General features: G+C 39.1%; 1 protein-coding gene and 1 long non-coding RNA gene across 2 annotated transcripts; both read left to right on the top strand.

Annotated features, from left to right (window-relative positions):
- The first annotated feature begins 876 nt into the window (after window positions 1-876).
- LOC113171449 lies at window positions 877-2,574 on the top strand. The gene is made up of 3 exons (XR_003299704.2): window positions 877-989; window positions 1,555-1,585; window positions 1,750-2,574. It is a non-coding gene; the product is annotated as an uncharacterized LOC113171449 (long non-coding RNA).
- Window positions 2,575-5,364: 2,790 nt separating this feature from the next.
- On the top strand, window positions 5,365-10,806 carry si:dkeyp-66d1.7 (myeloid-associated differentiation marker homolog). Its single transcript, XM_026375453.1, has 2 exons — window positions 5,365-5,479; window positions 8,516-10,806. Exon 2 carries the CDS (start codon window positions 8,594-8,596, stop codon window positions 9,473-9,475), a length of 882 nt encoding a protein of 293 aa, XP_026231238.1. The 5' UTR covers window positions 5,365-5,479; window positions 8,516-8,593; the 3' UTR covers window positions 9,476-10,806.
- The last annotated feature ends 5,815 nt before the right edge of the window (window positions 10,807-16,621 follow it).

Below are 16,621 nucleotides of genomic sequence, written 5' to 3'. Positions count from 1 at the left end.
GGATAGAATAGCACTTGAACTAAAAAGAGATGTTGAGAAGAAGCATAAGGAGTTTTTTTTTTTTTTTTGATACAGAGCAAAATAATTTAATGGTGTATATGTTTTTATGTGAATACGTGTTGCTCCACACTCCAAAAGCTGTTTGCCAGCAACCAATACATAGCAAAAGATAGAAGTGGGTCATGTAACTGTGCAAAGGTAAAATAATCACATGTGCATCCTTAATAAAATTATATGTTGATGTTCTGCATCAGATATTAACGTTAAAGTCGCATTGTCTGTGTTTTATCTGTGTATGTGTGCCTGTTTGTTATTTCTGCAGCAAAGCAGCTGCAAAACATAACCAAGACAATTTATGGCGTTCTTTTCTTTAGAAGTTTAATATTTTCATGTATAGAACACATGCAACAATATATTGCTAGTAAAGGTAAAACAAAATTAGAGGAAACAGAAATGTTGAAGAATCTGGCATTATTAAAAAAAATTAAAGTTATTTCAGTAAGTGAACCATGAAAACATCCCTATCTACACAAAAATAATCACAGATAAGTCAAAAGAGCCTGTTTATTCAATATTAGAGGCATCAAACATTTCAATCTTCTCTGATTCTGTGGCTTGTTTCAGCAGCGACAATCATTCAATTCTAGTCGTCAAGATGTTCTGCTTGAAATATTACAGCAGTATTCAAGACTTATTTAAGCTCAGTTTAGGTTATGAGGTGGACAAGTTACCAAAGCAGGTGATAGAGAGAGACACAGCTCATTAATTAAACATGTTTTAATCTAAACTGTAGTTCTCACCCCGAACAGACGGTGGCAGTAATAAACCTGACAGATGCTGCCAACAGTCAAAAATCAGGAAGAAGAAGAAGAAGCAGAAGAAAAGGCTGCAGCTTCCGCACGGAGCTCTCTTCCGTGTTTTGTTGCGGGTGGTCGTGCGTGTTTCAGCCGGGGGAGACATGAGGGCCAACACGTGGAGCCGCATTCACGGTATATGTTCATACTTTACATCCAAACCCACTGTTAGTGTTAATTTATCTGTATATATGTGGTTTGTTAGGGCTATTTCTGCACAGGTTATCATAGCTGGTTATTTAGGGAGGTGCACCTGACCTCGTGGTTTGGAACAAAGGAGAGTTATTCCACAAATAATCACTGAAAATGAAGAAATGGTGGATTTTAACTGGATTAAAATGACTTAAAGAAATAAAATGCAGTATGTTAACTATACTAAATAATAAAATTGCCATTATAGGTCATAAGACACTAAAGAAAAATCCTCGCTTAACTAGATTTTGCAGAAACTTAAGGGCAGTTATTTGTTAAAATACAAAAAAAAAAAAAAAAAAAAGCCTGGTTTCATAGCAAATATGCCAAAGTTCTCCTAGAATGACTTTAATACAATCAAACCTTGATGATGAGCTGCATGTGAGTCCGTGTTTCACCTGAATCTGATGATTATTCTTTCACTGCGCTGATGGGTTTGATAATATATACATGCTGAGGATATTTGATGCATTGCAAACAGACACTAAGCTGTTTTCTTTTCCTACAGGACAAACTCTGGTCTGGAGATATTTTTGAAGGTCAGTATCAGTCTTTGTATTCCTTCACTGATGCACAATGTTGCTGATTGTATTTATGCTTTTATTTTTTAATTAAAACTATTTTATTTCAGAATCTAGTTTGCAGTGCTCTTTAAATTGGTGCACTACAGATTTTTGTAATTAAATTCTCTTCAAACTCGTAGGTAAGGCTGATGAGACCCAAGTGAACAGCACCATCTGCTGGAAAGGCGAGTCCAATCCATGATGGCTCCACCATGCAACTTACACAATCTAAAGGATATGCGTTTGGTGCCAGATACCAAAGGAGACCTTCAGAGGTTTAGTAGAGTCCAAGTCTTGACAAGTCAGAGCTGTTTTGGTAGAACAAGGTGGCTGCATGTAAAACATGAGCTTTCAGTACACTCAGGAGTGGGGGGGGTTGGGGTATAATGGCCAGTAGCAGCATTGTGCTGAAGCTTATTCCATGGACAGGTCTGAGACCTGGTTTCTTAAACATGGCACCCTCTAATATTAGAATATAGGGGAAAAATAAGACTAAGATGTGTTTTTACAGGTCAAGTTTTTATTATTTTGCCATATATTTCATATGAAAGGCTGCTGATCTGAATGTAAAGTAGCTGAAGCTCCAGCTCATGGGATGCAGAGTCACTTAATCCATGCACAGTAGTAGTTGAACTGAGATTCTCTCCCCACACAATCACATTGTGTCTCTGACACCTCTGCGTTGCTCGTGTGGAATGAAGTAATCTCGTAAGAATGTGTATGTGCTGCCATTTCTCGCATTTACTGCTGTTACTAAGCAACACATGCAAACAACACGAGTGCAGTGATTCAGATACAGCACTGACAAATATTCGGCTTCATCGGGTCTGTGTCGATGGCAACACTGGGACATCTACACAAATTCTTGTTTGTATTATTCCTATTATCTGTATGTTTATGTAATGGTTACTGCATCATCAGAATTTCCTTTTGTAATAAAGTATCTATCAAAAATGACTTCTTTATTTATGCCTCATACGAGGGTTTCCCATCACTCAAATCAGTAATTTCACAAAAGAATGTATAAAACTAGATGACTACTAGGGGAAGCATTAGCATGCTGCAGCTATACTAAGGAGCAACACTGTAAATGTTTTAGTTTATTAGATGACACTTAAACCTAAGGAATTTATCAATTAAGTTTATTGAGGCTGTTTAATCTGCGAAGTGTCAGTTAAAATTTCAGAAATGCTGTAAAAACCTAATGGGAGTAAGGTGTTGGCATACGTTAAAATGAGTTTGTAGTGTGGACTAGCGCTACTTCAACTGACAAACACTAATGTTTTGTTTGCTCCGCACAAGAATACTCTTGTGTGAGCCATGCCTCGGCAAAAAGAGCTTTCAGAGGGTCTACCATCAAGAATTGTTGATTTACATGAAACTGGAGAGGGTTACAAAGTGATGTCAAAGACTTGAAATTCACTTGTTCACTTGTTTGGTAAAAATCTCTTCTTGGTCATAAAATAGTGAAGTTATGGGTCTGAGTCTTTTCCCACGTTTAGAAAGTTATTACAGTGCTTCTGTCTTCAAAGAGTAGACCAACATGTTAATTAGATTTAAAGGGTAAAATATCTGTAAGGTATTAATAATCTGATTTACTATTCATATACAATGGCCATGAATGTGTTTTGTTGACATGAGTTTGAGAATACACCTAATATCAGCCCCCCAGCAGCAAGTGATCAACTGAATTAATTATTGGAATTATTGTAGCCCATGTTGTAAGGTCTATTTCAGTTTCAGCACATTTAACCTATCAACCTGTAGGTAATAAACTGACAAGTTAAAAGGTGATTGTGGATTTTTTTAATGCTTTATTCATTACATATGAACAAGGCTGATGTGCATAATTCATGGATTCATGGATTAACCTACTGTCTCTATATGAGGTGGTGGCACCATCTGCTGGCGTTAAAGTAGCTGTTCAAAGGAATAAGTGGAATTAAATTAAAACCATTAGATGGCAACAGTCACTTCTTCAAGCTCTTGTTCAAAGCGAATACAGGGCAGGAGTAGGGGTTTGAGAAGGACCAGTGACTAGACCACAGCTACTGTTACACAAAAAGCTGCCGAATTGAATTCAGGCTGTGATCATTAGGTGTAAAAATACAGTGCATCAAATAGCTGGAGGCAGTGTGATGTTCTGGGCGATGTCCTACTTACACCAAGGTCCTGACATTAATGTGGATGTTATTTTGCTGAACCACTTTACCCTCACATTCCCTGATGACAGTGGCCTCTTTCAGCAGGATAATGCTCCCAACCATGTTGCAAAATACTTCAGGAATAGTTGGAGGAACCTGACAAAATCTTGCCTTAGTCTGCACATTCCCCTCATCTCAGTGCAACCAAACATTTGTAGGATGTGCTAGAAACAAAAGTCCAATCCATGGAGGCCCCAGCTTGTAACATGCAGGACACAAAAGATGGAGCTGCTGATGGTTTGGTGCCAGATACCAGAAGTCCTGAGGAGATTGTAATGGTTGTTTAAGTTAAGATTTGCTCCTTTTTTTTAAATCCAGACACGTTTATAACTCATGTGCCCCAGTGATGTATAGTAAACACATTCTGTTGTTTATACTTGACCATTCTGTACATTTAAAAGTTTTAATATTTATATTATCTGTTATAACATCTCAATATCGCCTCAGTAGAATAAAATGTGAGAATAAAAACTCTTATTAGAAACTGCCTGGGACACCTCTCAATCAGGAAGTGGGGGGTTGTTTCCTTTCCAGGTAAATAAATACGGTTGTCAGGGGTTACTGCCGCTGTTACCAAGCAACACATACAAACAACTCCAGAGTGCGGTGATGCAGATACACACTGACAAATATGTACAGTGGCAAGAAAAAGTATGTGACACTTGGTATTTAATGGTTTTCTGCACTAATTTGTCATAAAACAAGAGTTTAAACAAACTTAATGTGATCTTTATTGAGAACAATAATAAAAACCTCATAGTGATAATGAAAAGTATGTGAACCCTTGGAATTAAGAACTGGTTGACCCCCCACCTCACATTTTATTAATTAATGCATGAAAACCATGATTTTGAGTTTCATACACTTTTTCTTGCCACTGGAGCATCATGTGTCCTGTGTCGGTAGTAACGCTGGTTGTTTTGGATTCATCATACTTGATGCGGGGTTTTCCAGGATGATTTAAGATTTCGCTTGTCACCACATTTTATTTCCATCCAGAGTTGCATTAGCTAATTTCTCGTCAGGCATTGATGGTGGGATCGCCCTGCTGCGTAAAGGTTTCTGCAGCATGTCCCAGATATTCTTTACGCGGTTCAAGTTTGGCCAATCCATGTGTATAAATGATAAATGATAAGTCAATTTGAGAAAAACGCATCACTGCAGGAAATATCCAACGGAAGGCTCTTAATTATTTGCTTAGTGAAGTGGCCAGGGAGTATATTAAAATAATAAAAACCATTGGTTTTAAGTGTAGAAATTATTAAAGACGTCTCATTTTCAAATAAGAGTCTTATAAAGTTAAATAAGAGGATTAAGGAAAACTGCGTTTTTACTGGCATCGTGTTTGAGGAGCTCTGTCTTCCCACACAGTCATAACACAGACTAATTGCTGTCAGCAACAATGACTTCATGCACCGCTCTTTGTGAAGCCATGTAAATGTATTGGAGGCTAGATTTCTGCATGCAGCCTAATGTGATCATGTTCTGGGTCCACCTCGGTCGTTGGGTGGAGGAGGAGGAGGAGGAGGAAATTCAGACAGATGTGAGTAAGTTAGTTTGCTGGGCGGGGAGTTGCTCCACTGAGCTGCTAGTAAGGCGAGTAGAAGAGCTGAGGAGCTGCAATCTGCTGTTCTCCACCACTGGATGTACCAGAGCTCAGCTGCAGGTAGGCGCACATGGCAACTAACTCTGACATTAGGAGGTTTAGTTTGGTTGATGAGAAACGTTGTGCAAGGAGAATAGTTTGTTCAGCTGCGACTTGTTGCATCTTGCATGTCAGATGGAAAAAGATGAAAAATATGATTGTATTTTTGACATGTTGAAGAAAATCTCACTTGTAAAAATGGGGCTGTGTTCACTTTTTGGAAACGGGCTTTTCTTGAAAAGAGTTTAGATAATTAAGATAACACTTTATTATTACCCTGAAGAGGAAATGTGCGTGTATCACAGAAGCAAAGTAAAACACTAGAACAGAATAAATCTAGAATATAATACAAAAAACTTTCAGGCATAGAGAAACTGTGTGACACTATCAAAAGTTTCTTTTCTTGGTGGTGTTCTGGTCATAAATAGTCATAAATATGTGTTTTTTGTCAGCCTCTGTTTGGTAGACTGTGTGTTGTGAACAGGGTGTGGCAGAGAGCACACCTACCATCACTGTCAATGAATGAAAATGCAAGAGCCCAACACACAGCTGTCAAACTGCTCCACGGGGACATTTTCTAAATTTATTGTCCTTTTTGGAAAATGTGAGTCACTGGCCTCAATTAATAAAGACTCTGATTTAGTTTCTCACCAACAAGTTACAGACTGTTCCTTATTAAAAGTTAATAACCTAATCAGAGAAATGGTGTTTCTTTATATATATATATATATATATTGTTTTTAATGCTGTTCTGTGCAAAGTGCAGATTATTGGGCATGTCTTGATTTGCACGTACAATGGTTCATATATTATTATAATAAGGCTTTTAAATAATATAATATACTAACATTAGGCTCTTATGCACACACTGGGATGTTTTGGCAACATAACCCGTCTTGTGCTTCGATCCCCTGCTCTCCTCTAAGTGAATTACGGGTGAACTTGAATTAATGATGCGTCATGGCAATCAAACCAGCAGCGTACACGACCTCTGTCTGAGATGAACACTTGTTTCCTGAAAGATCTTATGATACGCACGTGTGTCCGCCTGTGTGTGTGCTCTTTGTATGGAAAGTGACACAGGAACATAGTGGTATCACATCCTGTTTGCTGTCCTGTTGCGAGCTCCATGGGTTAGCCTATTTTCAGCTCCCCATCCATTTGGGGAAGTGCCCAGGTCTGTGTGAACTTGTGTTTTCCATGCTGTGCTGTGAAAAGACACTTTTTCCACATTGGACTCTTGTTTCTTTTCTTTTTTTTCTCCCTTTCTTCTGCAATTTTCCTCTCCATTTTCTTTCCTGACTCAATTCCATAACCAGAAAAGTAATGGCAGCAGGAATGGCGCGATTGATTTTTCCATTACGACCCTCTGTGTACGTTTATTTTGAGTGGTTTACATGAAGTGCAATTGGTACCCTGACTTTAAAGCTGGAGTGAGAGCACTGAGCTGGGAGGTAGAAATAGGACAACTGATGGAAAAGAGAGGGAGTAGCCCCCAAACGAGACTATGAGGAGGGAACAAATTACAGAAAAAAAGGGAGGAGAGGAAAGGAAAGACCTTGGCAAATATGACAAAGTTGCCAGTTGTTCAGCAGCAGACAGACGGCACCACATCTGGAACACATCAGTGAGCTGGAAAATGTTACGCGAAATAAGGAAGGAGGGGTTTAGAGCAAGCAAGAGTGGTGAAAGAGAGGGGCCTGGTGATGACTCACTCCTCTGCAATTCCACTCCATCACTGTGTTTAAACTTTGTGTCCTTCTGCGGCTGAGGCACAGGGCTTCCCCCGAATTCCTCCCTCTTTTTACTCCCCTCACCTCCCCACTCGGTTCAAATGAGTCACCCCGCAGGTGTTTTGGGGGTCTCTTTTTCCATGTCTGTCTCGTTTGTCCTCTTCCTTGTATTCAGACTTTGCCCCAGTTCAGCTTTTCACCCAGTCGGCCTCGACTGTTTCATAGGTGTTTAATGGGACTAATGTAAACAGGCCTTTTCTCATTGTTTATAACTGTCTCCCTGTGTAAACTGGGAACATGCAGCGCAGCGCTTGTGGAGCCAAGTGGGCGTTGGGTGTAAGAAGGAATGGGAGGAAGGGCAGACAGTGTGGCCACAGTGTTTCTACACTGTAGAAATGACTAACTTATCTCGCTTCTGAATGTTTTCCAAGGGTTCACACACTTCTGAATGTTGTCTTAAAAATAAAAGAAAGAATGAACAAATGAAGAATGACACAAATAACAACACTAATATGAAGTTCTTGTCATATCTAGATATATTTAGTCTGGAATTTGATATCAACGTTCAGCAAATATCATCTTTCGTCATGGTACAGTATCAACCTCAGAGTCAAACAGCAACAGCTTATTCATGTTAATGCCATTATGCACCAATGGTCAATACAAATTCACTCTGGTGAAGCAGGAAGATACTGGCTGTACTCTACCAATGACTCATAACGCAGCTGCAGAATGGGTTCCGGTTTGAGTAATCTGGAAACATCCTTCATTGCTTTGGCGCCATTTTGTCAGATTTTTAGCAGCAATAAAATCCAAGTTTAACGTGAAGAACCAAGGCTAAATGTCAACTGCAAACATTTCTAATATTTCATTAATCATTACAATCATAAAGCAAAAGGTCATCTTCCTCCTACATCAAAAATAACAAAAACTTTTTAAACTTTGTCATAATAAATGAGGAGATAATGTTCAGAGAGCATTGACACTCGCATTGTGAGGTGAAACAGTGTGAACTCAGCACAGGAACGCTCTTAATTGAGTGGTAACAAGTATTCGCCAACTGATTTGATCAGATGTCAATGTGCTGTGACGAGTGTGGCCACAGTGAAGTCATTATTTGTTGTTTGAGATTGTGTTTTCATGGTTTCACTTGTTGTTTCAGCCATTCACAACACACAATACGAGCATTGTTTGTCTCAGAACATGATATGTAGGAGTAGAGAGCCTGCCCTCACTCGGTCACATCTCATACTTCATCTGAAGGTCAAAAAATGACATAAAACCCTGAAATCTCATTCTTTTTTATTGTCTTTTCTTCTTTTAGCTCTCTCTGTGTGAGTGACGCCCCAAAAGAAATAAAGATAAGCTTCAGCTGCTCTCATCAGCTACTACATCATCCATCATGGCTATAGTCCTCCACTCAAGCCCTCTCCTATGGACACGGTTGGCAGCCATGGTCTTCTCCTGTGTGGCGTTCTCCGTGGCCGTGCATGGCGGCAGACTCTTCCATGGCACCGGAGACTGGTGCATCTTCTGCTGGGCCTTCAGCTTTGCCGGGACTCTGCTCGTCATCCTGGTGGAGCTGTTCGGCCTTCAGGCCAGATCCCCCGTCTCCTGGAAGAACTTCCCCATTACTTTCGCCTGCTACGCTGCCTTACTCTGCCTGTCTGCCTCTATCATCTTCCCTCTGTACTACCTCAAGGGATCCATGGGCCCAAATGAAACCCGCGACTACCGCATTGTGTCAACCGTCTTCTCCTGCCTGGCCACTATTGCCTACATGAGCGAGGTGAGCATCAGCAAGGCGCGTCCAGGCGAAGTGGCCGGTTACATGGCCACAGCCCCCGGCCTGTTGAAAGTCTGTGAGACCTTTGTGGCCTGTATCATCTTCGTGTTTGTCAGCGACCCCGTGTTGTACGACCGTCATGATGCACTCAAGTACTGCATGTCTGTCTACTGCATCTGCTTCATCCTCTCAGCAGCCATAATCCTGTTGTGCATAGGCGAGTGCACCGGCTGCCTCCCTTTCCCATTTGCCCGCTTCCTGTCTGCCTACGCCCTGCTGGCTGTGGTGCTCTATCTGTCAGCAACCATCATCTGGCCCATCTTCAACTTTGACCCCAAGCATGGTGGAACAAAAGACAGGCCATCCCAATGCGGCAGTGCAGTCGGGCTCTGCATATGGGATAAGCTCATCGCAGTGGCTGTGCTCAGCGCTGTTAACTTCATCCTCTACCTGGCTGACCTGATCTACTCCACTCGCCTGGTGTTTGTCAGCGCTTGAAGGAAGAGAAAGGGTGTTAGCTCAGCAGTATGCTCCAAATAAAATAAAATTTGGCTTTTAAATATATTATTGTCAGCAAAGGTTAGCATACACACAGTGACGCTGGTCTGTTTTTTATGAACACGTGTCCCAAAGTAGTTGTAGGATGCTTGTGTGCAAGAGGCAGTTAGACTGAATTCATCTAGTAAACGTGTCTAATCTGATCCTTTTTGTGACCCAAACCTCACCTGCAAACCCAGCAAATTAGATTTTGTCTGGAGGATACTGCTCATCTAGATTAGAGCGAGGGAAGAGGAAGAGGAGTGGGAGAGGTCAGTGGCTATGTTTACACGTACAGACAATATTCACTTAAATTACTGAGGCTTTCTGTTCATGTGTTGGAGCATGTAAAAGTCAAACATTGCATCCGGTGACCTGAATAGACTCTTTCTTTGATTATAAGAGACCTGAATGTTATTGCTGGAAACTTGCTGATATTACCTGTTATTACCCCCAAGATATTAAAATACCTTATTATTTATTACAATGCCAGATCAGTGCTCATTGTAATATTCATAATATACATGATTGTTTCATGTATGTTTGCGATGTCTGGATATGAGTAAACCATAAGAGGATATAACCTAACACCCAAAATATGGTGTGCATGTAAACATAGTCCGTGATGGCAAATGAAGAAAGTAAGTCACGCCTTTTTATATTGTTTTTATTATTCAGTATTTTTGCATAATGTATATGTCAATGCTCTGCCTTAAGTTGTAATTAGATTTTGTTTTGAACAGCCAAAGGACAAAATGTAATAAAATAATAAATATTAAATAAACAGATCAAAGAAAATATTTGACTGTTTGATTGTTTGGGTTTCCCAAGAGAGTCATTTTTATACAGCTCCAGTGATTTAAGACTTGAAGTAGTTCAGAAATAGTTTACTTGATGTTAGGATGAATGCTAGGCAAGCTTTTTGCTCCTGTTATGGAATATTTGTATGTGTATCTGCAAGTTACAATCATATGGCATGTGCACTTATCAGTAATTTCTATGCTTGCTTAAATGTCAAGGCATTTGTCAACACCAACCACAACCACAACGACACATCACTAAATTCATATAGTTTAAATTGGAACTATTGGTTTTGTACTGCTGTAAAAAAAAAATAATCAGAGAAAGAGACTAGTAAATTCTGCTTTTCTCTCTCTCTCTAAATTTTGTTGGTGTTGAATTCTTAATTTTTTTAATATTTCACATTCGATGTTTCATGTGTGCATACTACATCAGTGTTGGGGAAAATGTAACCCAGTGTTTCAATAAAACCACATGGTAAATGTGTGCGAGAGTGTGTATGTCTGTTGTTGTATTATTTTATGTTTGGGTTTGATTAAAAGAACAATTTTCAATATTTTTCTTTAGATTTACTTTTTTTTTTTTAGATAGATACTATTTAAACCAACGTAGTGCTGTTCCTTTAAACCCAATGACATGTTCCAGTGTGTGTAATAAAATGTTGTGATCTAGGGGGCAGATTGGATATTGGTCTATAATTGGCTAAAACCCCACAGTCAAGATTTGTTTTTTGAGTAGAGGTTTGACTATAGCAACTTTAAAAGCCTGTGGTACGTAGCCTGTTGTAAAGATAGATTGATCTGATCTAATATGGACGTGCTAGTCAAAGGTAAACATCTTCGAGAAGACCCCCATGGGGTCCAAGAGACATGTTGACTGGTAGATTAATTAATTACTGAAATTAGCATAGCATGATCCAGGGAGAGGCAGCTGGGCAAGGTTCATGTAAATTAATGTAACGCCACCTCCTTTACATCTTACTGTATGAGTCGTCTGCTTTAAGCTATGGATTTACAAATGTTACACTCATATTTGCAATACACCTTGTATGTGTAGTTTACTTAACATAATGTTAAAATGAACACAGCACTGATGATAAACACAGATTTGGAGCACCACAGTCTTCGTGAGCTAACAGTGAGTGCGTGGAGGCAGTGGACGATGCCCCTACATGGCTCTAGAGTCCCCCAGTGATTCAAAGATGCTGTATTTTAAATATTTACGCTGAAGCAAATGATTGTTGGTTATGTTGAAATGTTATTAGCTTTGCTGATGTCACGACTTTCCTTGGTTGTCTTTAATTGTGTCACATGCATGTAATGATATATATATATATATAAGTGATATAGATGAATTCACATTAAACAACGACCATGATGACTGAGCTGAAAGTAAACTAATTATAAATCAAACTGTGCTCTATGCACACTATTTGTACTCCACTGTTTACTTTGTCTCTCACCACACTCTTTACTTTCACCACCTCCTTTCTTCCCTCCAGCTCTCCTTGGATTCAGGCCCCATGACAGCCCACAGCGGTTTGAAGCTACTTCAGGGCTGCAGGGCCTTGACGGTCTGAACCACCACAGTGGTTGCAATCTGCTTTAGAGGTTGACTACTGGTGGCTACCGGGGGTGGTGTGGAATGTAGTCAACATTTCAGTTGCATATAAGTCTAGAACTTGGAAAGGAAAGGTGACAGTGCCAAGTTCTGATACAATGACATTATTATTATTTTATTTTAAGAAGGGTTGGAACCTTTGGCATGGGGCCATGGCTGCTACAATAGCAAGTCCAGCTGCAGGCACGTTGGGAGTTATGGTACCTGGAACACAATGCAGGAGCATCAGGACACAGAGTTCATACAGATCCATGGCCAAAGAGTGAGTGCAGGAAGTATTTAAGTACTTCAGCAATAGCAAAAATGTAGAAATAAGTACATTTTAAGGCATCATTTTTGATGCTGGCTAAAGATAGATGATGATATTTTAGCTCAGCAGGTCATGGTGACATTTACAGTACACTAACTCAAGGCTCCAATACACCCAGCTGCTGTAGTTTACATCACAACAGCTACAAACATTTGTAAAGCACAGTAGCACGTTATCTGTATGTCCATGGAGTCTGTCTTGCCTTTTTAGTAAGGGTTGTTCTTATAAACTCTGTGTGTGTTTATTTGTTTTGGTTTTCGGAAGCCATGGTAATTTCTCTGCCATTGTTCATTCTCGGCTGAGCAGAAATGTTGTGATTTTGGGGATTCTAGTGTATCAGATATGAGATATGATATCAGAGATGTGCTGAGCCACTTTTGAGTGCACACAGTGGCACTGTATGTGGTCAGTAGTAGATGCACAGTCGGTTCATCAAATGTGTGCTTGTTTCTTATTTAACTGTTTTTTTATTGTTTGCTTGTTTGTGTACATTTTTCATATTTATTACAAATGAGGGATATTTAAAAATTCAATATATGTAATATAACATGAAATATGATTTATATGTTATTGTAATTGTAAACACAGGCTCCTAAGTATTGTATATTCTCAACAGTATCAGGTGAAAGTGGTGACAATGTAGTAAAATCACTAAACTATCGAATCCCAACGTGTCTTGTTTTCTTTTTTTTTACCTCCTAATGAACAATGACATCCTCCTAAAGTTAATTTTGATGATTCAATCCCACCAAGAGTTTGTTTTACATTGCATCCATCAGCTTTGATGAAGCTCGTACACAGTGAAAATGCTCTGGGGAGTAGACTTCCTACTCTCTTTAAGTAACTAAATTAATTCTTGGCTCTCCCACTCTGACCCATAGAAGGAACAAAGAGTTTAAGTCATCACTGCAACAATAGCTTGATACAATCGCATATGAAAGAGGGCATAGAAGGAACTCTGTCTCCAATGTGGCATCGACTTTCCACTCTTAAAGCTGATGTGTTATTCTCAGCGAAGATTCAAGTGTGGAACAATAAACACAAAGACAACAATACAAAATGTGCAACACATGTGCACAGTTCTGGAAATGAGACACCATTCTTCCAGCCATAAGAATCCTTCATCCTCATATTTCCACACAAACAGCTTGTAGCTTTCTGCTAGGTCTCAATCTGATTTCTAACCACAGCTGTGCAAGCAGTTTGTGAGTAAAAGTGAGTCATTTTGTTGGGTGGTTCCTCATTGTCGTTTTATTTCAAAACTTTATGTCCTCTGACCTCACACTAACCTTTGACAGCATTACTGACAGCGGTAATTTGTTGCATCCAGTTGGGCTCCCAGCATATTTTTTATAGAGGTAATTACACAATTCTGCACATAATTGTCGTCAGCCCATAAACGGGTCTATGAAGCAACATGTTGTGACAGACAGAAGATTTTTTATACTCAATTTGTGGGAAAGAGAAACAAAAGAAAACTGTCAAGTGCAACTAATACACTAAATAAACAAACAAGCTATAACTTATAATGTAATAAAAATTTAGTTTCCTTTATTTTATCATTTATTTAGCAAAATGTCAAACCTCTTTTGTGAAAAGCTGAAATACTCCTTTGGTTCTTCTGTCATGGGGCTCTGTACAGAATGCAAACTATTTCTTCTAAATCCTCTCTAAAGACTCGACTTTTGGGAAAGTTGCTTCATCAGGTCATTTTATGACATAATCAGGAAAGCATGAAGAGAAAGATGGCTGTCTAATGTTCATTTAGTCCACAAACTCTGCAGACTGTTCTTCCAGGGGTCCTAACCCTGCAGTAAATTACTCTAATGGGATTAGTCTGTGTTATTTGTTCCTGTTGTCCAGTACAAATACTTAGTGTCTGACTGTGCTCCTGCCTCACAGACAGATTTACAGCAACATTTAAAAAATACATCCACGTGATTGTGATCTATTGACCATCGGGCCTGCTGGGAAACGAGAGAGGCATCTTCAGCTCAACCTCTTCGAGACAGAGGTTTCGTCCTCCCAGCTGGACAATACAACATTAGAACACCAATTGGCACAACCAATAAAAATTACATTCACCTCCACTGTATTGTTGTATTAGCAGAAGTCTCAAATATGGATTTTTTAAAACCTGGGAAATGTTTAATTTGTGCAAGTTGATCTTTTAATAATTGGTATTAAAATATAACTATTATTAGTGTCATTTTAGTGTGTTTAGGTTAATTTTGTTTCTATGTTTTGGTCTTTTTTTTTTTTTTGAGCTCTGGTATTTTCAAATAGCATTTACCTCTTACAGAGGCTCTGGCTCATGAGCCCTGTCTTCTTGTGACTGTTCAGTACTCCATCCATGGTGTAAGCAAAGGTTAATTTGTATTAAGGCAGATATTAGTTCCTAACGCTTGGGAATAGTGACTTTAACATATCACTGTCTGTACTACAGCCAGTTCCCACTGTTGGGGCAGCGCTTGAAGCAGCATTACTGTAGTAATGTTAGTATTGTTATGTTAAAAGAGACAGACACCAGCAGCAGCCTGACTGCTATGTCTTGCTTACACATACCTTAGCAATCCTATACATAGCTTGTCTTCTGGGACCCCAGCTTTCCAGTGACTGAGGCCCTGTTTAGATGTAATAGTCCTTCTGTTTTCACCAAGGGGTTTCATGTTTATGTACAGTAAAATAGATTGGGGTCTCCATTAGGGGCCCATTTAGCAGCTGTTGTATGAACCTGTATGCGTCAGTCAGGCAGACTCAGAGAGCTCCTAGTCTGATATTTGAGATTATATCTCCCCCTAGTGTAATGTGACAGGACATATGGGAAATATAGCACTTCATGTTTCTATACTGAGACATTGTAAGGAACAAATGAGCATCTTTTCAAGACAATGCATATTTTACTATTGTGTCTGACTCTTAGATCTGGGTATAACAATAATGTGTAGGAGTATTTCCTGGAACAGTCAAACCTTAGGTAGGTCATTTATCAGTTTTAAGTCAGAGTGACCTTGCTTGTCTATTCCTGGAATGGGAAACTATGCTAACAAATGTAAAAAGAACTTTTTGTTCCCAGCTATACTAAAGACTATGGTGGAAATCAGGGGTTGCAGAAACTCAATAATCAAGTAAAAGTGCAAGTACTACTAATACACATGTACACTGTATTTAAAAACACAACTATTCTTTTACTAGTAGCAGTATTAAACCAAAGTCATTCACAGTGACACATACAGTATGTTTGTTCATGTGGTGCATGTTCTTAAAATTAACAAATGGATGAAACTCCTGTATTTTGCTCAACAGTTTTTTTGGTTGCAGATTTCTGTTCCATTATTTTTGCTGAATTCACTTCTCGTGAACTCTTCATGTGTTGCTACCTTTCCTGAGCTGCAGCCAGAGAGAAAAGTAGAAGCTGGAACAGGAAAATTCAATGTCATTGAAGGAGTTATGGCTTCAGATCATTAAGTTCATCTTAAAACATATTCATTAAATCTTTTTTGGTTTCAGACTCCCAACATGTCCATGTTTGGCTCCACGGTACCATATAGACCCATAAAGCTGTCAGGAAAACATATGACGCTACTTTAGCGTCTTTCTGTTAGGTTGGTGCATTTTTATTTCCTTTGCTGTTTTATAATAATGAAAGACAGTTTGTCTATATTTCCTCTTACTCACACTTTTCCAACTGAGAAAATACAAAAAGCCAAAAATTTGACATGTGAGGTTTCAAACAGCTGCTGATTTAGGACCAGTCCTGATCCTGGTCCTGAGTCCCCCCAGGTGGCACTGTTCTTCACAACAACCCCGCTCTGTTTAGACGAGGATCTAACAAACTATCCCTCATACAAACCTTTCAAACAGCCACAGCCTGTTCATCTCTACTTTTCATGAGGTCAGATATCCAGAACTATCGTTTTGTCTCAACACTTCACATCCGCCACGGAACATCTTTGCAGATTAGATTAATTTACTGCTGCACAGTTTTGGTAATTCTCCTTTTTATATTCACTTATTCAATATTAACATTTCATTGAACTGCCATATGTTCTGACATCCTGAAATAACTGACCACACAAGTTCCTAAATCCTTTCACCATCACTCAGAAAGTTTCCATTTCATCTAGAAACTGAGGAGACAAATGTGGACTTACTGTACTTCAGGATGGATGATGTTTCAGCTTGTGAAATCCTAAAAGAAGTACACTTTTAGTAAAAAGAAACATCTGTGCTTTATGTCGAACTGGAGAAAATACTGTACTTTGCATATTATCTTATTAAACCAATTAGTTTCCACAAGATAGAAACACTTTTGTTTTTTGTTTTTTTTTGTAGTTGTTGTTGCAATAATACACCAAACCAGGCAGTTTCTTGTA

The sequence above is a fragment of the Anabas testudineus genome, chromosome 17, assembly GCF_900324465.2.
Source record: "Anabas testudineus chromosome 17, fAnaTes1.2, whole genome shotgun sequence".
NCBI lineage: Eukaryota > Metazoa > Chordata > Actinopteri > Anabantiformes > Anabantidae > Anabas > Anabas testudineus.
This window is presented reverse-complemented; position numbering and strand designations above follow the sequence as displayed.